Source organism: Sminthopsis crassicaudata, chromosome 1 (genome assembly GCF_048593235.1).
Source record: "Sminthopsis crassicaudata isolate SCR6 chromosome 1, ASM4859323v1, whole genome shotgun sequence".
Lineage (NCBI taxonomy): Eukaryota > Metazoa > Chordata > Mammalia > Dasyuromorphia > Dasyuridae > Sminthopsis > Sminthopsis crassicaudata.
In genome coordinates this window covers 74948625-74974110 of record NC_133617.1, presented here as the reverse complement: position 1 = coordinate 74974110, position 25486 = coordinate 74948625, and the positions used below count along the sequence as shown (strand labels likewise).

General features: G+C 45.4%; 2 protein-coding genes across 12 annotated transcripts in view; one reads left to right on the top strand and one right to left on the bottom strand.

Annotated features, from left to right (window-relative positions):
• The window catches only part of IQANK1 (IQ motif and ankyrin repeat containing 1), a 49713-nt gene extending 34913 nt beyond the window's left edge, over nt 1–14800 (bottom strand). Inside the window, exons 1-4 of one of the 6 annotated variants that reach the window (XM_074261897.1) lie at nt 13643–13705; nt 10353–10466; nt 3299–3382; nt 1527–1607 (exon numbers count right to left, since the gene is read on the bottom strand). Coding sequence is in view for 3 of the 6 variants with exons in the window: in XM_074261869.1 (XP_074117970.1) it covers nt 1527–1607; nt 10353–10466; nt 13643–13808 (361 nt within the window). In the remaining 3 variants the exon portion in view is untranslated. Of the gene's footprint in view, nt 1–1516; nt 1608–3298; nt 3463–6769; nt 6987–10352; nt 10467–13642 lie in introns of those variants that run through there. The other 5 variants (XM_074261869.1, XM_074261908.1, XM_074261880.1 and 2 more) reach the window with 5 other exon arrangements.
• The window catches only part of FAM83H (family with sequence similarity 83 member H), a 34662-nt gene continuing 14749 nt past the window's right edge, over nt 5574–25486 (top strand). Inside the window, exon 1 of one of the 6 annotated variants that reach the window (XM_074261842.1) lies at nt 5574–5873. Coding sequence is in view for 1 of the 6 variants with exons in the window: in XM_074261815.1 (XP_074117916.1) it covers nt 6103–6705 (603 nt within the window). In the remaining 5 variants the exon portion in view is untranslated. The other 5 variants (XM_074261815.1, XM_074261855.1, XM_074261823.1 and 2 more) reach the window with 5 other exon arrangements.

Sequence of the window (25486 nt, the reverse complement as noted above, 5' to 3'; positions counted from 1 at the left end):
GCTGAAAAAGGGTTTTTTTTTTGTTTTTTTTTTTGTGAATATACAAAATTACTCTTTTTTTGGAGAGGGGAGACTTGGTACATCTGTGTCTGATTAATTATTCTGATTTGTGAAGTAATGAGGGAAAAATATGTGATAATATATTTTTCCCTTTCACTAGATCAAAGATTCTTAATCTGTGGGTAACAATTATAACTGAATGTGGGGATTGTGAAAAATTTGGCACCATTACAAGTATAAATATTCTGCCAAGATTTAATTTTTTGTGTAAAAATAAACACATCCTTTTCATTAGTATACAAATTTGCTTTTGTCTTTAAAATGGTAAAATTATATGAATACCAAAGAATTATTTTAAAATACATTTTCTTATGACTTATACTCAATAAATGTTTAATTTGTATACCTATTTTATATAGCAATAGTCCCAAGGTTGGGTAAAAATTTTTCTGGTGAAAAGGTGTCACAAGTGGAAAAAGTTTAAGAAGGCCTGTATTATTAGATGGGAAGTTAGCCAAGTGATTTTATAGTGCTATTGGTGAAGCACATCAGTCCTCCATGTCATCAAAAGACTCCCTGCTTGACTGAGACTAAGGCTGGAATTAGATCAATGAACTTGATCTAGTGAGCTCAGGTGAGCAAATTCTAAATCAGTATTATCTTGAGGGAAGAGAGGCAGGTAAAAACGGGACAGGGAGCAATTCTGGGGTAGGTGTCTGATCTAGCAGAAGCAATGATGGACCAGGCTAGGCCCAGGTGACTCTAGGAGATACTCTGGGTCTGGGTACCAAAGATTTCCTGCTACTCCAGTGCTTGTGTTTAACCCTACAAAGGAACAAAGAATAAGGAGAGCATGGTGCCTGAGCTTCAGTGAGAAAAGGCCTCAGAGTATAGAGAAATGGAGAGGGAAGAAGTAATGGGAGAAGTAGGGGCATAAGGGGAAAAGATATAGTGCCTCCTGTGTGCCAGACACTGGGCTGAATCCCTGTCTCTTTTTAAAAAGAAATATTATCTCATTTGAGTTTCCTAACAATCCGAAAGATAGGTGCTACTAAGAGCTTACATGCCTTGCTAGTGTGTGCCTGAAGCTTGACCACTGGGCTTCCTGATTCCTGGTCCAGTGCTCCATTTACAGCACCACCAGCTACCTTTGAGTAGAGGGCAAAGGATTCAAAGGAGGCTGTGAGGCAGGCAGGCAGGGAAATAAGGCAATATGTCCCAGGGATCCCAGAGCCCCGAGCTGGGTGAACATTTCTCTCTCCAGCCAGAAGAGGGAGACGACACATTACACACAGGCAGAGAGACACACTCAGAGACACAGATGTTGATGTACATACATACATACATACCCAGCACAGGCATAAACAGTTGGTCTTTACTTAATTCCTGTTTATCGTGCCTAGACTGAGCGCCCCATCCAGTGAGACCTAGTCCTGTATCAGGGATCCCTCACTGGAAGGGGAAGGACTCAGCCTAACCCTGCAGGAGCCTTGAGGGAGTTGTGATAATTCCATACCTGTTCTTACCTTTGGGTGGAGTGGGTTTGTCCGGAATGGAAGGTAAGGCCTCTGTGGTCTGCTGAGGAGTAACACCACTATCTGACTTCCCTGGTTTGAGGAAGATAGTTGTTAGTAAGAGAAATGGGAAGTATGGCTCCCTGTGCCCCACCCCAGGACTCACAGTCATGTTTATAGGGCTCCTAAAAGGTTCCCAGCGTCGGCCTTTAATTTAGAGTTCCTTTTGCACTCAACAATCTTTAACAAGTCCACTCCACATGCACCATTATTAGCAACAAAAACCCACATTTGGCATCCTTAGTTAACAAATGCTCTAACACACCTTCCTTAAGGGGATTGCTTATCAATGAAGGATTCAGCAATTCCACTAAACACATGTTTATTAAGCACCTACTATGTGTAACAGTAGGTAACAGGAACATTGTATTAAGAATTAGAGAGATGAAAAAGCACAAAGTCACTGTCTTCAAGGGGCTAATGCCCTAATACAAGGGCATACTGACATAGCACTATCTGAACATAAGGTTACAGGCAAAGGAGAGTTCCAGGAAAAGTGACATGAAACTTATGAGGAGAGAAGGGGGCAGGGAGGGAAGAAAGCTGGGCCTGAAGGAAAAGGATTTCAGTTGACAAAGAAGCAACTGGAATCTGTCTGGGACTGGAGTGGGTGAGGGTGGTGGTACAAGAATGAGACCAGGAGTAATTTGTAGTCTAGCCAGCCTAGCAGCAGCTGGGTGAAGGGTACTAGAGTGTGAGATTAGAGAGGGCCTTCATTGTCAGATTGAGGTCTGTATTTTCTAGTTAAGGAGGGTGCGATGGCTTTCAAGGGTTTTTGAGATAACAGTGTCATGGTCAGTCCTATGCACTAGATATATTACCTGGGGCAGTAATATGAAACATAGACTAAAAGGGAAGAAATTGGAGGCACAGAAAACTGGTATGATTGTCCAGGCAAAAAGTGAACTTGAAGGAAATTTTTGTAGTGGTTTAGTCATTTCAGTTTTGGTTTGCCATTTCTTTTTCCACCTTATTTTACAGATGAAGAAATTGAGGCAAACTGGGTTAAGTGACTTACCCAGGGTCACATAGCTAATAGGTGAACTCAGGTTTTCCTGAGTGTGATAACTCTGGCTTAAATGTTTCATTTATTCATAATGTATTTTTCCATATGAAATATTTGTTATTTATTAATTTTGTTCTCTGGTTTAAAAGCCTTTTCAGAGTCAATCAATCAATCAACATTTATTATCCCCTTACTAAGAAGCAGGCACTATGCTAAGCACTGAAGATTTTTTAAAAAGGCAAAAGACAGCCTTTGCTTAAGAGATCTTAGAATCTAATAAGAGAAGACTATGAAGGTTTTGAATGCCAAACATTTGTTTTGATATTTGTTGATATAATCAACAAGAACAGATTGCTGATTACATATGGAAGGTAAGGAAGTGCAAAGGGATATAGGATCATTGATTTAGAGCTGGAAGAAATTTGAGAGGTGATCTAGTCCCACCCATTCATTTGACAGGTGAGGAAACTGAGACCTAGAAAGGTATGTGGTTACTCAGTCACACATGTAAGGAGTGACTGAGCCACACTCCAGCGCTAGCACCCCATACACTGACCACACTCCAGCCCCAAGTTACAGGTAGGACCTGTTGGGGATTTAATTTGGCCACTGACCCCTGACTTCTAAGGGCTAGTCCATCTCCCTCTGAAGGTAGCTTTAGCTTCTTCCTATAATGTCTAAAGGGGAAACTGAAGGCCTGGAAAGATTAGTGACTCACCAGGTCACTCAGCAAAGCCAGGGTCATGGGAAGGCGGTCAGATTTGGGGACTCCCGACAGAAGTGGCTTCAGTGCCCACTGACACTTAGAATGGAGGCGAGGCAGCACTTAGTATTCCCTTCTTCCACGCTCACCAATGGGCCCGTATTACAACCACTACTACTTTCCCTAACCCTAGTCTCAGCCCTGCCCAGCACACCCCTCCCCCCAGGGTTCCTCTTCTTGCCACTTCCCAGGGCCAATGGGGAGAGGAAAGAAAGGGAGGGGAGGGTGGGGAATCAGAGAGATGGAGGAGGGCTCTGGGAGACCAAACTTGAAGGGCCGGTAAGTGGAGGAGTTTATGGAGCTCTGGGCGTTGGTGTGACTCACCCAGACTGTGGTGGGAAGAAGTGAGGAAGGGGAGGGATCAAGATACTACTAACAGGGAATCCCCACCCAGGTCCCTTCTTCAGTACTGTTTGTCTCATCTGGGCCCCACTCAGTTGCACCCCTTGTCCCTTTCCTACTTTTTGTCTCCCTTGGACCAACCTTTACATACCCAAATACTTTAGAAGAAAGTATTTGTTTAACAATTATGTTTTGGTTAAAGAAGGCCCCTTTTCACACTCTCATAAACAAGGAAGCCTTGAGTCTGTGTGAAATAGCACATCAGGTGATAGGGTGATGAAGGAAGAGGGGAGAAGGGAGGAATGCTGAAATTAGTACAGAAGTCAGCAATTCTGGCCATCTTTGGACCTTTTCCCTGGATTCCTTGACTTCAAGGTAAAGCTCATACTCATACATTTGGCATTCAAGGCGATCTAGGTCTGCTTTTATCTCCTCTTCTTTAATTTCTGCATACTGTATGATTTCCCATTCCTATATTCTCAGATCAAGAAGGGACCTCAAAAGTCTAATCTAATCCATCAAGTAATCATTCAGCATTTGTTAGTGGGCCTCCTGTCCACTTTTGGACGGCCCTCATTGTCAGGAACCTTTGCCTGACATCTCTCCTGAACTTGCCTCCTTTCAGCAAGTTTTTTTGCTTCTCATTCAGCTCTCTCAAGTTAACCTCTTCTATTTCAAAGCTCTTCTAATACTTGAAGGCAGCAATCACACTCCCCCTCAGCCAGGATGCTCACAGCTTTCAAACATATCTTGCACCTTCAAGCCTCCAAACATTTGCTTACCCAAGTATCTATCCTCCACTGACCCAAAACCTACCTAACGTTACAGATTGTCTATAAGCTCAGGCTTTCCTCAGTGATCAGCAAATACCTTACCCTCACTGACTGCCCTGGTCTACATAGATTTCCCCTTCCTCTTTGTTATACCCCTCTGAGCCCACAGAATTCAAGGTCGGTTTCCATCAGCTCCACTACTCAATGCCACCTCCTATTGTTAATAATCTTTTCCAATATATCTCGTGAGGGGCACAGTATAAAAGAAAAAGCCCTAGACTTGGATTCAGAAGAGCCCTGGTTTGGATTTAGTTTTGGATATTTCCTAGGCAAGTCACTTAAACTCTGAGCTGCGGTCTCCTACTTTATTTAGTGGTGTGAGTATCAAATGAGATAATGTATGTTAAATACTTTGTAAACCTTTCAAAGACTCTATGTGCCAGCTATAATCTCCTCAAATAGCTCTGGGCATAAGGATTATACTCTCTGTACTGTATTCCTACAGTGTTTCCTTAGAAGCAAACTCAGTCAGGCCCACAGAGATATCAGAATCTCTGGATTTGGAGTTTGTTTCCCTGGTCTTTGAGGGCTGGGTCAGTTAGCTGGAATGCTGATTGTTTATTAGTTAATGAGTTAGGAAGGATTTAAGTTCTGGATTTCCTAATATCAGTGAAGGTCTGGGACTTTTCTGAATTCCTAGGATTTGGGGAGCAGAAAGGGATGGTCAAGATCATTTAGAGGCGTGAGAGTTGTCCAGCATCACTCAGTAGAAAAGTTAGAATTCAAATTCAGGCTCAGATTCCAAATTCAATACTGTTTCTTTTAGACCATATTATCTTTCAAATTTAAGATATCCCAAGTTAAGTACCCTTTTTTTGAACAGCTATACTACTTGACAACTAATTCTATGATCAGTGCTTTGTCACTACAAAACCTTGCTCCTTAAGGGTCCAGGGCACACAGGCTAAGTGAGGGATTGGGGTTTGAGTTTCCCGGTCCATCAGCAGGGGGTTGAAGTGATTCCATATAAGGCAGTGCTGTGGGTGTACGCCCAGCCCAGATACAGGACTCGACAAGTTGCTGTAAACACATTGTCAGATCCTGCCTCTGTGAAAGCTGCTTCTCTCGCTCTGTCTCTGTGTAGCTCTCCCTTGGTTTGGCTAATCAGGCCTGTGGCCCATAAAGTCCCTGCTGCCATGTGTCAGCCTGTTAGTCAGCCTCTGAGGCCTGGCTGAGAGGCAGCAGCTCGGAGTCCCTATAAACTCTTCAACATAGCCTGGCCTAGCCCCAGCCTTCCTGGGCTGAAAGAGACACTCGGAAAGCTCTCAGGCTGGAGGTGCTGGCTGGAGGACCGGGAGGGTGCTTGGGGGAAGAGGCAGACGGACCAGACAGGATACCGGCTGGCTGACAGGCAGGCAAGCACGGGACCCCGGAGGGTGGGTGAGCCTGAGGGCTGGCCTGTCCTGGCACTCGCCTCTAGGAATTTGTGCCATTTTTAAATACTAACTTTGCTGGAGGTTGGTCAGAGATAACACTTTGGGCAACATGACCAGGCCCTCAAGAGTGTTGGGGACTGAGATTGTACTGTGAGCAGTAGGGAAGGGCAGACAGTCATTTCAGGTGCAATAGCCTAGACTGGACATCATGTCTGGGAAGCGTAGTCGGTCCCGGAGACCCCGAACTAAAAAACAGGGACGGGGTCGGAAGGGAGGGGGTGAGACAGGCTCTGTGGTTGAGACTAGGCCACTGGCCCCAGGGGCCCCCCAGGATGGGGCGGGTCAGGGAAAGCACGTGATAGAGGAAATGGATGACATGGGCAAGTCAGTTCCTGTGGGGCACCCTGAACCAATGGTCAGTTCAGATTGCTTAGGGGCAATAGAGGTGGTAGAGGCTTCAACTGCAAGCCCAGAATTGGTGTTGGTCTCAGCCATGGAGCTGGGGGGATATGGGGCCAGCTGCCCTGACCCGGCCCTGGCCCAGGAGGTATTGAGACTCCAAGAGGTCCAGCTGTGTCTAGAGAGGGAGCAGCTCTTATTGGAGGACCGCCGGCGGCAGATCCAGCTACAGTTGCAGTTGGAGGAGCAACTGTGGCGGGAAGAACAGCTATGGCAAGAGGAACAGCGATGGCTGGAGCAGTTACAAGAAGAACATGCATGGGTACGGATGGAGGGGATTGAGTTGGCCCTGGAACTGGAGCAGCTAAGGACAGGTGGCTTTGAACAGCAGGAGGAACAGGTGCATGTTCAGGTAAGTCATTGAGAGAACTAGGGCCTTAGCCAAGGGGCACTGGTGTATATTTTCAATTAGTCACCGACATCTTGGAGGGATGGATGAACCACCGAGACGACTCCACAGAGAGACTAATCACTGATGTCTCAGTTGGTGGACAAGCTGGTCACTGATCTCATGGGGCCTAGGCAGGGAGAACCATGTCCTCTTAGGGAAGGGACTAGCAAAGAATACCTAAACGTATATGGGAAATTGATTAGAAAAGGCAATAGAACAGATGCATTGCTTTAATCATATATTGGGTATTTGATATGTCTGTCTTAGAAGGAGCTTGGGGGATAAAGCATAAGGCGGCAAGCAGTGTGGGGGATGTGATGGAATACATTCTGAGCAATGGGTTGGCAAGTATGTGATAGAACATGTTCTGGGAAGGGGCTGCTGAAAGACATGATGGAGCATGTTCTAAGCAATAGTGGGGAGAGCTGGCAAACAGTTGATGGATCATGATAAGGGCAAGGGGGTTAGTAGTCTTATAATGGTAAACAGAGGTTTGGAAGATGTTGACGGAACATGGAATGAAATATGTTCTAGGCAAGAATCTGAGATGATAAGCATGTATGATGGGCTGTATTCTGGGCAGGGGTCTGTACAATTAGTGCTGGAATCTTTTTGAGGAAGAAATCAAGGGGGCTTAGTACATATGAGTAATGGGGAATATTCTGGGAGAGGATGCTGTCCAGGTAAGGAATGTGAAACGGGTGCATTCAAATGGGCAGACTGGAAACCAAAAGTCTGTGAAATGGGTTTACAGGGATTAGTACAGGAGAAAGGAAGACTTGCTATAGAATCCCAGGTCAACTTGAGGTAGAGAAGGAATAATAAGAAAGGAGGAATTAGTGGTGAAATTGTTCCTGTGGAGATGATATGCATCTATGTGTTCAGATGATGCTATGTTAGGGACAGCATGTGTGTTTTTGGAGCATCGCTCCCATCAGAAGGATGTTCCCAGGAGGAGATCATATGCATATCTATATGTGTGTATGGGGAATCATCTGTTTGCTTGAAGTGCAGGGTATATGTTCATGTTTGTGTTGATGGGAGAGACTGAGCCTAAATGTGGTGAGTCAGGACTGATAGAGAGCAGAGAAAGCTTTTGTTTCTAAGCATCCTCTTCTGCCCTACCCCCATCTCCCCTTAAGGGCTGGTTTCCTGGTTGATTTGTCCCCCTCCCTGGCATTTATTGTGTGCTTAGGGATCAGGGAAGCACGCCATGGCTGTACTCATTACTCTCATTAAGGAGGCTGGCCCTAGCCTCAGACTCAGCTGGGGCTATTTCAGGGACTCAGGTGTGAAGCTTGGCAGGGTGGGGGTGGATTGGGAAAGGTAAACAGTTGCTCTCCCTTAACTCTCCTAGATGATGGCTTCTCCTGGGTCCTTTGATCCAACATGGGGAATCTTGTGAGACCTAGAGCTTGATTTATAGGATTGGAAGGAATGGAATGAGAAGGGTTGAGGGCTATGAATAGCACACATCTCTGAGTCTTGGGAGATCAGTATGTGCTTCCGTAGATTGGACATGGATTTGTGGTAGTGACATGGATTGGTAAGTGCTGATAAATGGGAAGATTAAAGCATCTTGGTGGAGTAATTGAGGTTTGGAAATGTAGAGGAATTGACTTTTCAGGACTTTTCACCAGTGTCATACTAGGGTAAGCAGGGGTCAGTCAGCGATGAGAAAAATGTTTCTGGGAGTATACTGAACTCATTTAGGGTTCATTAAATGTTTTTCTGGGATCACTCTGGGTTATTTTGAGGACTAGAGAGGATAATCTATTTAGTTTGAAGCTGCTTTGTCCTGCTCTTTGGGGTTCCCCAGGATGGAAACGAATTCCCTCCTAATCTCTTCCTCTGAATCTTATTTTCCTTCAAGGGTCAACTCAGGCGTCACCTCCTCCTGGAAGCCTCCCCTCATCCTCCCAGGGCAATCTCTCTCTCCTCAACTTTCCTGGTCCTGGGCATCTTTGTTTCCATGTTGCATCTCTTCTACAGAATGTAAGGTTTTGAGGACAGAATTGCATTTTTGTCTCTTTATCCCCAATGCTAAGACCAGTGTGCTGAGCAAATAAGTCACTTAATACATATTAGATCAGTTGAATTGGAACTATTTACTCTGCCCTGGTTAGAAATTTAAAATACTGTGTTCATTTCTGGGTGCCATACTTTAGGAAAATTATTGATAAGCAAGAAAGAGAAAAGAAAAAGGCAGCCAGGATGAGGAAGGGCCTACTATTCATCCCATGAGTGATATGTGAAGGAACCTTCCATCTAGTCAGTATGTATCCTGTATGTACCAATTAATTTACTCATTGTCTCTGCGTCTTATGAGGGCAAGTACTGCCAGTGATTTTTTTTTTTTTTTTCTGAGACAATTAGGGTTAAGTGACTTGCCCAGAGTCACACAGCCAGGAAGTATTACGTGTCTGAGGTCAGATTTGAACTCAGGTTCTCCTGATTTCAAGGCTGGTGCTCTACCCACTGTACCACTTAGCTGCCCCCTACCTTTTATATATATATATACACAGAGTTCAGTCTAGTGTCTATACATAGTAACTTCTTAATAGGGCTTGTTGATTGAGTGAACTTGGGAATGAATAGTCTAGGAAAGAGAAGACTTGGGAAGTCTCAAAAATATGAAGTTTTAACCTTTGGGGCATTATGTATATGTGGCTGTGCTAACTTATAGAAAAATAGCTTTAATGTTGGACTCAACCTCAGAGATTATTTGATCTAATCCACTCATTTTTCAGAGAGGGAGACAGATGTAACTCAAGGTTATATGGGTACTAAGTACTGATTTGAACACAAATGTTTTGAACCAAATCTTGACTTCAAGTATAGTGATCTAACATAATATTACCTCTTTCTTAAATCTCTTCTCTGATCTCTATCTCTACCCCATTTTTGCTCTTACCTCTCCCCTTCATCCACATCAAATTTAATTGATCTTATTAAATCCAAACCAGTATCTTCAACAAAAGTATTTTCAGTAGCTAATCATCTAACCCTACTATTCCCCTGTCCAATTCCCTCCCCTCTGGTATGGTTACAAGAGTGACACTGTCCTGAACTCTAAGGGGAACACAAGCTTCTCTTTTGATCAGTTTTGCACTCTAAATTCAGGAATTAAGAACGAATCTCTAGGGGGCAGCTAGGGGGCGCAGTAGATAGAGCACCAGCCCTGAATTCAGGAGGACCTGAGTTCAAATCTAATCTCACACTTAACACTTCCTAGCTGTGTGACCCTGGGCAAGTCACTTAACCCCAGCCTCAGGGAAAAAAAGAAAAAAAGAAAAAAAAAAAAGAACAAATCTCTGGAGATGATTGGAGTTTGAAGAATTTTTCAGTAGGTTAGAAGTGGATTAGAGAGGCAGAATCTAGGGGATACCCATTAGGTCTAAGGTAGATTTGAAGAAGCTGTTGGAGTGTATATGTTAAGTCTAACAGCAGGTCAGGAGAGAGTTGGTAGGAGTCTGAGGAGCACCCATTGCATCAGATATGAAATTAGAGGTGGGGTGGGAAGGCCCTCAAGTCAGTAAAAAAGGGAATTGGGGGTAGGGTTAAGGATCACCCCTGGGATTGTGGTTGGGGGAGGACCATGAACTCACCAGGAGGTGCCCTTGATTTAGGCCCAGGGCTAGGCTTTGTCACCTTCCGAGATACTGCAGGAGATCTGACCCCCCGCTTTTTACCACTCATCCTCTTGTGACAGGGGGAGTTGACTGAGAGGGGGATCAGAAGGAAAAGACAGGCAGCAGAATGACTGAAGAGGGTACTAAAGATGGGAACTACTGAGGAAGGTTCAAAGGAAAAAGAGAAGAAGAGCTCATGGGAAAGATGGGTGGGGAAGAGAAGAAGAGAACATCAGAGGAAGGAGAGATGAGAGGAAAGTAGAAATGGTTAAGTAAAAAGGAATCCAAAGAGAAGAGATGAATGAGGGGAGAATCAGAGTATATTCATTCGTTCCACAAACATTTATTTAGTGCTATGTACCAGGCACTGTGCTAAAGGCAGATCTGAGGGAGACAGTCAGGTAAGGAGTAGATTGGGAGAAATTGGAGGAAATAGGGAGAGGCAAAAGAAAAGCAAGGAAAAGAGTGGTTGAAGAAGAAATCCGAGGGGATGGGAGGGAGGGGTTGGGGAAGCCACAAGATGACAGGGAAGGGGTAACTGAAGGCAGAGATAACGGAATCCAGTTGCAGTCCCACATCAGTTATGGTACATCTCCAAATAGATGTTCCACAGCTACCTCAAACTCAACATGGCCAACACGGAATTTATTCTCTTTCCCCCTGAGCGCTAAGTTTGGGGCTATTCTCTAAACTTCCCTATTTCTCTTGAATCTCTCCCCTTCTCTCCCCTCACAATGCCACCTCACCTAAATCAAACCCAGACTATTGCAACAACTCCATTGCTCTTCATTTTCTCCTGTCTTCAACCATTCTTCACACACCTGCTAAAATAAAATAAGATGCAGATCTTATGTCACCCGCCTATTCTGTGGTTCCCACTGCCTTCAGGACAAAGTATAAACTCCTTACCGGCATGTAAGGCCTTCCAATCTCATTTCCATTCCCTCAAAACCTGGACTCCATGCTCCATCTGCCCCTCCACGCACTCACACAAGCTGTTCCCAGAAATGAATTCCCTCCTAATCTTTCCCTTCAAGGGTGAGCTCAGGTCTCCCCTCTTCCTGGAGGCCTCCCCTCCTCTTTTCAGACGTTAGCACCCTCTCCCTCCTTGACTTTTCTCGGTCATCTTTCTTTCCATGTTTTACCTCTTCTGTAGAACATGAGGACAGAGTTATCATATTTTTGTCTCAGTATCCTCAGTGTCAAGATCAGTGTCCTACAAAATAAGTCACTTAAAACGTGTTTCAGATGAGTTAAATTGAGATTGCTTGCTCTGATCTGGTTAAACCTCTGCAGTCTGGGGAAGGCCTTTAACGGGGGCATTGATAAGAGAATAGAGGAGGGCAGTGAGGATGAGGAAGGGCCTAGCATTTTTATGAGCCACAAATATTGAAGGCACCTTCCATCTACTCTGTGTGTATCCTGTATGTCTCTGCCTCTCAGGTCAGCTCTTTGAGGGCAAGGACTGCCCTGGCCTGTTGTTATTCACATCTCCAGAGCTCAGTCTAGTGCCTGTACATGCCAACTCTCAATCAGTGCTTCTGAACGAACTTGGGAATGATTAGCGTGGGGAAGAAGGGGAGAGGGAAGTATATTTGTCCTCCAGCATCTGAAGTACATGAAAGAACGGCTAATATTTATAGCTCTTTTGGAGCTCTTTTTGGAGTGCCTGGGGAATGGTAGTAAAAGTGCCGGGACGCCTTTGTATTATAAGAAGGGAGATGGTTTTGCTGAGACCTGGAAGGACCTATGTGAACTGATGCGGGCTCAGAGCAACTTGTGTGCCACCATGTATACGAGACAAATGGCCCTGAGATAGTAAGAACTTTTATCTGACCAGCAATGACTTCAGAGCACCAATGGGGTGAAATAGTTTGAAAGGAGACCATTTTTTTGGTTTGTTTAACGTGGCCAGAATGGGATTTGTTTTGACTAGCTTTGTTCTGGATTGGATTTTGTTTTTGTTTGGTTCTCACGGGAGAGAAGGTTTGGGGGGTAGGGAGAAAAGGATATAATTCAAAAAAGAGAACTAAGAGCAGCGGATGGAAGTTAATGTCTCCCTATCCTTTAAGAAACGGATTCTGAAACTTTTTTCGAGTGTAACGGACAATGTTCAAAGTGTTTTTAAATGCATAAAACACACAGGATTATCTTTTTTTTTTTTTTTTTGAGGCAATTGGGGTTAAGTGACTTGTCCAGGGTCACACAGCCAGGAAGTGCTAAGTGTCTGAGGCCGGATTTGAACTCGGGTCCTCCTGCCTGCAGGGCTGGGGCTCTAGCCGCTGCGCCCCCTAGCTGCCCAACAGGCTGCCCCAGATACACAGGGTTATCAAGGAAAACACTTATGTTGAAAGACAATGATCAAAACCAAAACCACAAGCTCGCAGACCTAGATTGAGAAGCCTGCTGGAAGATAAGAGACAAGTCCCCAGACTGCATCGAAAGCCTCTCACAATCAAGATCTGGCCTTCCTTTCCGGGTGCATCACTTTCCCTCACAGACTCCGGTCCAGCCCCGGCGCTCCGCTCCGCGAATCTGCGCGCGGGAGCGCGCTCGCTCTGACCCTCATCTCTCAGCTTTCTAAGGCTCAGACTGTGGGCTTTCCCTGTAAGCGTTTTTTTATTCCTTGTTAATGTCCCCTCTCTCTCCCCCCCCCTCCTCCAATTGTCATGTATATACTTAGGCTGGCTATATCACCCGTAGACTCTACGCTGCAGGAGGGCAGGGAGCACCTTGGCGTTTTTGTATCGCCTGAACTCCACAAGGTGGAAGCGGGAGGGTGCGATAGAGCAGACGAGAAAAGGGGGTGAGACAGTGGAGGAGGGTCACAGGACGGGGAGTGACCGAGGCGGGGCCACAGGAGGGGGCGTGACCGGGGCAGGGGTCCCGCGGTAGAAGAGACAGAAGACGCTCGAGAGGAGAGGAATCACAAAGAGGAGGGATAAGCCTTAGCTGGGGAGGGCAGATGAGAAGGGGGTGAAGTAGGAGGGTCCAAAAAAAGATAAAGAGAAGGTGACAGGAGGGGGGAGGCGAGAGGAGGCGGGGTGACTGGAGGGGAGATTAGAAGGGAGAGAGGAGTCAGAAGAGGAGGGGAGTGCCCGAGAAGGGGACTTCGGAAGAGGGGAGGGAGTGACTGAGAATAGGCAAAAGAAACGAAGGCAGGAGGAAAGGAGGTAGAACAGGTTTTCACAGAGGTCACTAGACCCGCTTCCGGTTCCGGTCCCGCCCCTCCCCTCTTGTCCTCCTCCCCTCCCCAAATTTCGCACCTGGGCGGCGGCCCGCCCCGCCCCTCCCGCTGCCGGCTGGGGCTGGTTTCCCGGCAACACCAAGTTCGTGCCAGGCTGCGCGCTCTCTGGCTCTCGGGTTCCGGGAGAGTGCGGAAGTGAATGCGCATGCCCGTGCGCGGCCCTGCAGGGTTCGGCGTGCCCACATGGGGGCGCCTTCAGCCGGGCGCTGTTCTGGGGGGAGTTACGTGGTCCTCTTTAGGGTCCTAAGTCTGGGGCCGTCGTTTTGAAGGAGCAGCACATTCGAGGGACTTCATTAGGGGATCTTAGGGGGCAGGCGGTTGTGCAGAGGCAGGCTTTACGCTTTAGCTTCCTTCACCAAGAGTCTTTGTGTTTTATACCTTCGGTGCTTTGTAGGTTTGGGGGTTCAGTGGGTAGAACAGCAGAGCTGAAGGCGCTTCAGTTTCCCCATTTGCAACATGGATCAGCATTTTAGCGCCTTCCCAGGTATTCTGTAAATCTTGGTTTGGGGTGGTGAGGTGGCTGCCAGGCCTAGAGTCTAGAATTCAAATGCGGATCCTCGCTGGGCGAGCCGCTGTTTCCTTCAGTTTTCTCACCTGTAAAACGAGCTGCGGAAGACAGTGGCAAACCAGGCCGCCGTCCGGGCCAAGAAACCGCCACAAGGGGCATGGGGGCGTGGGGTGTCCTTAACTTCCCGGGCTCCCATCCTGAGCTGCCCCCTGCCTGCCACCTATCTCCCGGATGTCTCCCGGGCGCCGGTCCGCGTGCTCCCATCCTTCCCCAGATTTCTGCGGAAGGGATCACGTCCCGCTGCTCCTCCAGCTTCCTTTGTAGCGCATTAATCACCCCGACTCTTCCTTCACTAACCTCATTCGTTGCTGCCCTGCCGAGGCGTGAGATTTCTGCCCCGCACCACACCTGGCGAGTCTCAACTGCTCCCGCGGCGGCCCGATTCAGGGCCTCCTCCTCGCCCTCCCAGCCCCCTCTCTCTCCACTCTCGTCCGTCCCATCGGTGTAACTGAGTAACACCAAACAGTGGGGTTTCTTTGCTCAGTGACTTCCGTCGCACTTTTTCCCTTCAGAATGCATTACCCGGCGGAGCATTCCGCACGGGGGGGAGGGGGGGGCACCTAAAATGTTGGCTGGATTGAAAGGAACCAAATCTACCTTTTCAGGCAGTGACGCTCAAGGCTGTATTGAATACTTACTAGGTAGTGAACACTGGGCCAGGGGCTGGGGTCTGAGGGCAGGCCGAGGACAGCCTCTCCTCGAGAAGCTCGCAGAGTTAATGGGTGAGAAATGACCAGGTACACACAAGGCATTCCGATGGAAGATAGCTTGAGAGGGAAAGGCAGGGGGTGGGAAGGCGGTATTGGAGCTGAGCCTTGCAAGAAGGTAAAACGGAGGCAGCGGTAAGGAAAGGGCCTGGGGGAGGGGCGGATAACCAGGGTACGAGCACCGAGGAGGGAGACAGAGGCCAGCTATAGCTGGATCATAGAATGTATGGAAGTGAACAAAATATAATAAAAATTAACAAACAACAAAAAAAGGAGCTAGGTTATGAAGACCTTTTTACCTTAAAATTTTTTTTCGGTTCCAAATTCTTTTTCTCCCTGCAGTTCTTACCCTACCCATGAAGAAGACCAATACTATAATGCCCATTATATGTGTGAAGTCATGCAAAACACATTTTTGAAAAGCTTTAAATGTCATGCAAAGTTTATGTTTGATATTAGAGGAAGCCAATGGAGTTTACTGAAAAGGGGATGGCCCAACCAGACCCATGCTTGGGAAACATCATTTTGGTGGTTGTGCAGAAAATGGATCATGGCAGGGGGACTGGGGAGGTAATGTGGTCCTGATCCAAAGTTACAGCTGTGCGAGTGGAGAGAAGAAAACCTGTGTGAGAAACGCTTTGGAAGAAAAGAAAAGGTTTGGCAAAGAATTGTGAGGGTGAGGAGCTGGTAATGGCACACACTTCGAATGGAGATACCCTCAACAATCGGAGTTTGCGGAAATGCTCTAAAAAATTCAGTTTTGGAATCTGAATGTGAGATGCCTGTAGTACGTTCCGCTGGAGAGGTCCGAGAGGCGATTCATGATGTCTCCATAGGTCACAACTTAGGGCTGAATGTTTAGATCTGGAAACCATCTGCATCAAGATAATAATGGAATCCTCGAGACCTTATGAGATCACCGTGTGAGACAGTATTGAAAAAAAAAAAGAGAGAGAGAAGGCTCAGATCCTTGGGGAACATGGAATCTATCGTTTAGTGGTATGACCTATATGAAGAACTAGCAGAGGAAACAGAAAAGAAGTTGGTCAGATAGAAGAACTAGGGAAGAACAATGCTATGAAAATCCATAAAGGAGAGAATATCCAGGAGAGAAAGTTGATACGGTATTAAAGATAGCAGAGAGGTCACGGAAGACGAAGACTGAGAAAAGAGAATTAGGTTTAGCATTTAATTTATCAATTAAGAGATCTTTAGAGTAGTTTCAGTTGAATGCTGAGGCTGGAGGTTGCAAAGGACTTAGATGGAAGTGAGGGAGAGGAGGTGGAGGCACTGATAATAGATAACCTTCCCAAGGCATTTATCCCGAAGAGAAGAATAATATCTATGAGGGGATAGGCTCACTTGAAGGTTTTTTAAGGATGGAAAGATGTAGACATGTTTATAGGAAGTAGATGGAGCCAATAGATAGGAAATCAAAGAAAAGAAAGAGGGGGATAGCAGAGGAGGCAATTAGCTGAGAACTAGGGAGGGGATTGGTATATGTGCTTATAGAGGATTTGAGCTTGACAAGGAGACAGGCTACCTCTTAATCTGAGAAAGGATGGAGGAGACAGTGGAGGCAGAAGGATGTGAGATGAGGAAGAGAGGAAAAGAGCTCTCAGTAGTGTGCCTCATCCTAGAGTAGGAATTGAGAATACTGTGAGAAACTAGAGGAGAAATGAGAATGTTTAAAATCGTAGCTGTGGAAAATGGGCTAGCAAATTGCTTATTTATCTTGCTGCAGTGAGGACCCAGATGAGATTAGATAATATTATTTTCTCCATTTCCTTTCACTAATATTGAATAAAAGTTAAGGAAGTAGGTGATAGGAGTAACCCAGCAGGATGGAGTTTGTCTAGGTGTTTGTCACAATGGTGATAGACTCAAGGATAAAGGATAATGACAAATGTCTTCTTAACCTTGGGTTTGTGTATTTGATTTTTAAAACATATATATATGTTGATAATTGGTAATTCAGTATAATTGGTTTCCTTTGTAATCTCACATCTTTTATTTTATTCATTTAAAAATATTATTTTAAGAAGGGATACAGTCTTCTGAGGCAGGCCAAAGGGTCCAAGATACACCAAATGTTCAGATCCCTTGGTCGAGAATAACAGATTTCTCAGCTTTTGCCATATGAAAATACCTACAGCTCTTTGAAATTGGGCAACCTGTCTCATGTCCCCTGTCATTCATGTCCAGAATGTAGCCCCTCCTCATCTTTGCTTTTCAAACTTCTTGTATTTCTGCAAAATTCAGCAAAATTCAGAACCCAGATCTCCTTCTCAATTGTAGTATTCTCTTCTTTCTCAAATTTATTCCATTTCAAATTACTTTGTATCACATTGATTTGTATACAAAATAGTGCAGAGGAGCCAGGAAAGGGGTATTTGAGGGAGTTTTGGAGTCTTATCTCTTCTTGCTTTAGAAATTAGTTTAGTGTCTAGCACATGGTAGGTGTCCAATAAATATGTTTAATAGAATAGAATTTCATTTCCATTCCATTCTGGAAAATTTTACTAAATTCATTAATGCGCATACAACACTGTGCCAGGGTTTTGGGGAAAGTATTCCTTGTCCCCAGGGTCTTTGCTCATGAAGGTCTTTATTACTTGGCATTCCCCCTCTTGCTCGATTTTATTGAATTCCCTTCTGTTTAAAGTTCAGTTTAAAAGTTATCTCTAGAAAGCCTTCCTGACTCTTTCAGTTGAGAACAACCTTTCCCAGATCTTCCCTCAGAGAGCATTTTGTATCATAGTTTTCAATGTATTTTTGATGTAAGATAGTGTATTATATATGGTTACGACAGCCTCCTGTTGAATTGCAACTTCTTAGTGGACAAGAACAGTGCTTTTGGAGCTCAGTCAAACTGGATCATAGAAGATGAAGGCTTTCCTGCCTAAATTCCACAGTAATCTCAGTGTCTCTGACGAAAATACGGGATGAGCTAGGGTCAGGGGAGCCGTAGGTTTAAGGAAGTCACAGCTTGGTGTAGTTCTCCCAGTCCTGGAAAGGCGGGACCTGGGGAAGGCTCCCCGGAGAGCCTTGTTTGCCCCAGGAGTTTTCCACCCCGTACCCTGATTTCTGCTTCAATTAAGGTCCCGGGGCCAAGGAATTGGCTCTGGAAGGGAGCAGGAGAGGAGGGAAGTAAGGGAGCTCCGGAGTTTGTGTGTCTCCCTCTCAGCCGGGGTGGGGCCTTGCTCCCCGCCTCCCCAGAGGTGCTGCCCGGGCAGGCCGGGCAGGCAAAGAGGGGGCTGGGCAGGGCTGGGCTGGGGGAGGGAGCGTGTGAATCAGTCCGTGGGGCAGGGAGGCAGGGAGCGGCAGCGGGGTGGGGTGCGGGTGCGGAGGGGACAGCCTGGGCCGGCACCAGGTCAGTGGTCACCTCCGGAGAGCCCTGGGCCCTCACCTGGCCAGGTAAGGTTTCCCCTGCCTCACTTCCCTAACTCACACTGCGGGGGCGGGGTTAGGTCAGGCTGGAGTCCCAGCACTTTAGGCAGGGCTAGAGGCAAAGGAGATGGTAGCGGTGAGAGAAAAAGGGACCTTGTGAGCCCGAAGTTCAGATCCAGACTTTGGAGGGTCTGTGTGTGTGTGTGTGTGTGTGTGTGTGTGTGTGTGTGTGTGTGTACACACTCGGGATAACTTCAGTGCTCAGAGTGGGGAAATCAGGGCTCTGAGATTTGCCTTGTAAGTACAGTATGTATGTCCCTCTGGGTGTGTCTGGGAAAATTAGTGTGAGACACTGTGCTGTGGGGGGCTGGAGTTGTGAGGAACACCCTGGCCCGATCCTTACCTTTCCAGCCTTTTTCTCTCCAGCCTCATTTTTTGGGGGTGGAGTAACTTAAGGCAGCTTTGGGGGACCCAAAGTTTTTAATGACCTCCTCAGCCTTCATTCCCCCTACTCATTTCCTTGGCTGGTCTGTCCTCTCAACCCTTCCGATGCCTTGTCTATGACAGGTAGAGAGCTGAGAGAGGAGGATTCCAGGTGGGGGGAAATAGTGTCCCTGGAGGGGGGCCGAAGATCAGAGTGAGGTCAGAATGATCTGGGATCTGGGCAGGTTTGGGCGAGGCGAGCTTTGGGAGGAGGACTTAGTGACTCCCTGCTCTCCTTTCCTGGGGCCAAGAAAGAAACTCCAGCGTGATGGTATTGGGAGGAACCTTAGGGAGGGAGACAGGGAGTATAATCCCCTCTGTCTTTGAACCCAGGAGGAAACTGAGGCCTAAGGTAGTGCAAGTGCCAGGTAGAGTGGGGGAGGGGTGGGAAGCAACTGGGGGATGATATTTGTCCTAAGAACTTCTGCAAAGCTGTTGTCAAAATGAGACTAGAACCTGGGTCTACTGACTGTTAGGACTGGGGTTAGTTATTGTTTGCAAATGACTCAAGTTAACTGGTAGTCTCTGTTCCCTTTCTATCTGTGACCCATTTCCTCTCTTTCTGAGCTCCACTTTTTGTTTGGGACTTTCTATAGCTCCCAAAACCAAAATAAATATCTCCTTGTTTCCTCTCTGTGGCCCCGCCAATGTGAATTGATTTCCTATTTTAACTTCCATAGAGTCCTGGTTCTCTCAGTATATGAATCCATTTTTATTGTCTCTCTCTCTTTTTTTTTTTTTTTTGTTAGGACCCAACTTTCCTTTTTTTGATTTGTTATTTTTTTGTAAGCCCTTTTGGAAAGTCCACTACTCTACTTTCTATCAGTTCTTCTTCCTGTCAATGCCCATTGTATCCTAGCTAAATTCCCCTATTTCCTATCTATGCCCTCCTCATCCAAGTTAAGCGCTTGCACTTCTTGCTTGTGTCCCTATTTCCTGTCTGTGTCCCCCATTCCTCTAAAACACTCTTACTTCCTGTATGTCTTTATGTCCTAGTTAAACTTCCTTTCTGTATCCATTTCTTATCCCAAACCTCTACTTTCCTGTATACACCCCCATTTCCTACATAAACACCACTATTTCTTGTTTGTGCCCCCCATGTCTTACATAAACACCCTACTTCCAGTCTGTCCCCATTTCCTACATAAACACCCGTACTTCCTGTCTGTGCCCCCCATTTCCTATATAAATACCATTACTTCCTTCTGTGCCTCCCATTTCCTATATAAACACCCCTACTTCCTTCTGTGCTCCCTACTTCCTACATAAATACCCTACTTCCAGTCTGTGCCCCCATTTCCTACATAAACACCCCTACTTCCTGTCTGTGCCCCCATTTCCTATATAAATATTTCTATTTCCTGTCTGTTCCTTATATCCCACATGAACACTCCTGTTTCCCTTTTCCTCATCTCCCTGAAAAATAGAGAGGGAAAACACCCCTGCTTCTTGACTGAGTTGGCTTCTGAACTGCAATGATTGACCATTAGTATGTTTTAGATCATCAGTACTTAACCTGGATTGTGTCATGGACCCCTCTGGCTGCTGGTTCACCTGTGGATCCTCTCTCAGAATGTTTTTAAATGAATAAAATAAAGTGCATAGAGTTAGAGGAAATCAATTAAATCATAGTTATTGATTTTTTCTTAAGTTTGAAGTTACCAGGTTAAGAACCCTTGGTGTTGATGGAAAATAACTTGTAAGTGATATGCCTGTGAAGTTATAGAGGGTTACCATTATGATGAGTAAAGGGAGGCTAGGAACCATGGTTGGAAGTCAAAGGTCAGATTTTGGGGTTTGGGTGGGTGGAGGGTCATAGTTTACCGGGCTATAGAGGATAACTGGAGGGGTGGAAGTTGAGGCTGATATTAAAGGCCTTAAATGTCTGTCTTAGTTCTTCTAGACTTTGGGATCAATGAGATCATAAACTTATAGATCATGGATGTTGGAGATTACGGACAGAATCTCATAATTGGAAGGATCCTTAGGGCTCATGGAGGCCATCTTCTTCCTGAGTAAGAATCCCTTCCTTCTAGGACATAACTTGACCATTCCTTCATTACAAGTGGGAAAATTGAGGATCAGAGAGAGAAAGTGAGTTACCTAAGATCCCACAGAAGGAAATAATGGAGCCAGATTATTTCCACTATGCCATGCTATTTCCAGAGCCCCTCCATTTGGATTTGAGGGGGACATAGGGATTCTTGAGGCTATTCTGGATACATAGAATGTAACCTTTGGAGAATGTAAATTTTTTGAAGACAAGGACTAATTCTTTTTGATTTTGTATCCCCCAACATGTGCCAAATGATTGGCACATAGTAGTTGCTTAATAAATGCTTATTGATTGACCAATCGATTCACAGACCTCATGTGGTCAGTTAAAATAACTTCCCAGCTTAACTCTCTCAAGTGCCCTACTTATTTTAGGGGTTTGTGATTCCTGTAGGGTTAGGGTACTTTCCTGGGCTTAGGGTTTGAATAGACTTCACCATAGAAGGAAGGTAGTTGGCCTCTTCTCCTATTTTCAGAGAGTACCTACCTGTATCTTAAATCTCAGAATCTCTTTCAGGTTTCTTTATACTTGTCTGACTGGAATCCCTCCTGTTTTTGCCTTAGTTCGAGTCCTGTGGTTCATACCCCAGGAAAAGCAGGCTAGACCCAGGAAAGGTAAAAAGGCTTAGAACTTTACTTGACAGCCTGGGAGGCCGGGTCTCCTTGGTACTCTGGCTTCTCATTGAAGTAGTTAATCCTATCTTCTCCCTATGGCCACCAGGGTTGAAGGCCCCAAGAGGTTATTAGTATGGAGAGAAGAAAGAATAAAAATGAATGGAAAAAAGTTAAGTTCTTGATAAATAGAAGTGACTGGGATAGGATGAGAAATTTTGAGGAAAAAGATTTTCTAAAGGGACAAAGGGGGCTAGAGAGAAGGAGGTGAGAGAAGGGATTGGGGAGAATGAGAACAATGGGGGTGAGGAACAGAGAGAATGAGGTGAGAGAAGGGATTGGGGAGAATGAGAACAATGGGGGTGAGGAACAGAGAGAATGAGGATTAGGACTGGAAGGGGAGAATGGATTTTGGGGAGGAAAATGAGGAACTTTGAAGGAAGGAAGAGTAGAATAATGGGTATAGGGATGGTAAGAAATGAATGAAAACAAATGAGAGTCATTGAGTCATTACAGACTATCAGAGTTGGAAGAGGCCTTGGAAGCCATAAAACCATCTTGTACCTGGACAGGAATCTCCCTATCAAATCCTTACTTGAAGATCCACCATCTCCAGAGGATACCTATTCTATTTTTGCATTGTGTTGTTAGGAATAGCCCTAATGTTTAGGGAGAAAGGTCTGGGAGAGGAAGGAGTTTGCAAAGGAATGGGAACTGGTTGTGGTGTACTGGAAAGAATTTGAGGCCTGATTTTAAATTGCAGCACTTAGACTCAGCCTGTCACATACCCTATGATGAGGGACAGGGGATGCTGTGTGACCATGGGTTAGTCATTTTTCTCTGAATCTCAGTTATTTCTTCTGTCAGAAAGGGTGGGCTTGGACTAGACATATAAGGTCATGTAAGGTTCCTTCTATTGCTACTATTTTATGAATCTATAAGGGTAATTGAAGAGTTGAAGGGCTTGGGGAAGAATGGTAAATCTAGGGATGGTATGTGTTCGGGGCACATGCCAGGAAGACTAAGGTCAAATCTAAAGTGGCAGAAACTTGGACATTATAAAATTTGCTTACACTTGTAGACTTTTCAGATCCATTGAGCATTATATTTCTCTATTTCTGGATGGGGAGAGAGGAGACTTTTTATACCTCAGGCCTTAGTGATAAAGAGATATGTTTGGCTTTTTCGGTTCTGGGGAAGCCAATAAAGAAGGTCTGCTTGGGGATACCATCCCCAAGTGGTACCACTTCTTGGGCCATATTCTTTATCCATTGTTCACTTTCCCTAAAACATTCTTTTTTTTTTTTTTTTTTCTTTTCCTGAGGCAATTGAGGTTAAATAACTTGCCCCGGGCCACACAGCTAGGAACTGTTAAGTATCTGAGGCTGCATTTGAATTGGGGTCCTCCTGACTTCTGGGCTGGTGTTCTATTTATTCACTGTGCCACTTAGCTGCCTCTCCCCAATATATTCTAGTAAGTTACTGTGGATTCTATGAGGGGGAGACCCAAATTCCTGGTCATTGGGGCTGAAAAGGTGGTAATAATTTTTTTTTTTTTTTTTTTTTTTTGATGGGGGAAGGAGTTTAAACCACAGTCTTTCAGGTGAATGCGGAGTTTGTGAGGGTTAACTGTAATTACTGCATATAGACAGAATAACAGTGATGTCAGGGGAGAAATTGGATCTTTAGTTTGATAACTTAAATTTTTAAGAATTAAGTAAAAATGTTTTAAAATTTTATTTCCTTTTTATTTTTTTCTGCAGTAATAAGAGCTGGCTTAAGAGCTAGGAAGACCAATGTTCAAATCCTGCATTTTGAAATATGCTGACCATGTGACTTTGGGCAAATCACTTAATTTCTCAATGCTCTAGGCAACTCTTTAAGATTGGAAGTGAAGAGATGGTGCTGACCTGCATTGTAGAGGGAGTTTCCTCATTTGGGATCTGCTTATGCCAGATTACGAAATCATGGACTCAATTTCTATCCTCATTTTTCTCTACAGATTAAAAAAAAAAAAGGGTGGGAAAGAAAAATGTTTTTCTAATTTGTATCCATATGTAGCATGTGTGAAACTTTTTGTAACCAGGAGAAGGAAGGAAAGGAAGGAAACAAACAATTGTTAAGTACCTACATATATATATAAGTCTGTCATTATCCTTAGCACTTTTACAAAATATCTCATTTAATTTTTTTTTTTTTTTACAATTGAGTAAACTGAGCCAGACAGGTAAGTAACTTGTTCAAGGTCAACACGGCATCTGAAGCTAAATTTGAACTTTGCAACAGTGGTTGTTTACCACAGAGTCAAACCACCTCAGAGATGTGGTGCCCTGCAAAGAATTATAGACTTTGAGTACTGAATTGGAAGTGGCCACTTAGTACCTGTGAGACCTGGGCATGTGTTAGCTCTCAAATGTCTTGATTGATAAAATGACTTTTAGATTAGATGACTTCTAACATCCAAATATCTTGAGCCTGTGGGTGCTTGGCTCTAGGGAAGGACTGACTGTATATGTGTACAGCTGGAACTCCCTAGAAAACAAGATTCACTTCTGTCTATTGTAGAATGTGGCTTATAGATGGTAGGAAAGGGAGAGGGAGAGTAATTAGGGTCTTGAGGAGATAAAGTTGAGACTTTTGGGTAATAAGGTGTATGGGTGGAACATAATTAGGGATCCTCAGAGGAATAGTAGGGGTGTGTGTGTGTGTATGTGTAACATCATACGGTCAAAAAGGTCAAAGATTTCAAGATTTAGAGTTGACAGAGACTTCTGGAGGTCACATAGATTTTCCCAACAGGAGAGAGAGAGAGAGAGAGAGAGAGAGAGAGAGAGAGAGAGAGAGAGAGAGAGAGAGGAGAGAGAGAGAGAGAGAGAGAGAGAGAGGGAGAGGGAGGGAAGAGGGAGGGAGAGGGAGGGAGAGGGAGGGAGAGGGAGGGAGGGAGAGAGAGAGAGAGAGAGAGAGAGAGAGAGAGAGAGAGAGAGAGAGAGAGAGAGAGAGAGAGAGAGAGAGAGAGAGAGGGAGAGAGAGGGAGAGAGAGGGAGAGAGAGAGAGAGAGAGAGAGGGAGAGAAAGAAATGTTAGGGAATGACAATATTTCTGGGCTAACAAAAGCAAGTTTTGCTTATATGCAGTGGGAAAGTGGATAAATAATGGTGTTGGTGTGGATGCATGTTTGTGTATAAGTGTGTGTGTGTATAAATGGGAAAGTAACTGGTCTCTGGTTAGTAGTTTGGAAGGACTCTTGTGCTTCTCCACTCCGGGTTTTCCCGCTGCCTCTATGAGGGGGCGTGGCTGGCCCGCCCCCTACCTCTCCCCGCCCAGGTAAAGGCAACCTGGGGTTCCAGGTCTCCGCCCCGAGGCTGTTCAGGCCCTGCCCCACTCTGGGAGATGAGCTACGGGGCGGGGCCTAGGTGTGGCCTGATGCAATATCCCTGCTCCCCCTCCAGGCTGGGTGGAGGCAGCTCAGGCCTGGACACCTGGGTTATTTCCTTTCCTCTTGTGTTAGCGAGAGCTCATCCCAGGCTGGGTCTTTCCAGCTTACACCCTTATCCATAGGGGATTTCGAGAGGCTTTAATTGGGGGTGTGTTCCAGGTTCTATCCCCTTTGCAGCAGAAATAATAAGGGTCTTGAGTTTTGGGGGGGTCTTGAATTCCTGGCTGATTAGTGATGATGGAGAGGGAGGTTCCCTATATCTCTTTGAACCTCAGTTTTCTTTATAAAATTGAGAGACTTACAAGGTGCTATATATCTCTAAGGTTTTAGAGTACTCATCTCCTGACTGGAGAAATAATGGGGGAACTCAGAAGGACTTGGGTCTGACCTACTGGCCAAAAGGTGGGTCCCTTGTTTCTGTAGAAACAGGGTATTTCATATCCTGAACCTTCAGGGAGTGCCCATCCAGCTAACCCTGGTGTCTGCTTTCCCAGTGAACTGTGACCTCTGGGGACTCCTCAGGAATGTAGCCCATCTCTCTACCCATATATGGCCATGTAGTGTTTCTGCTCTTAGGGTGGTGTTTTGAAGCAGACTTTAAGTCTATTTGTGA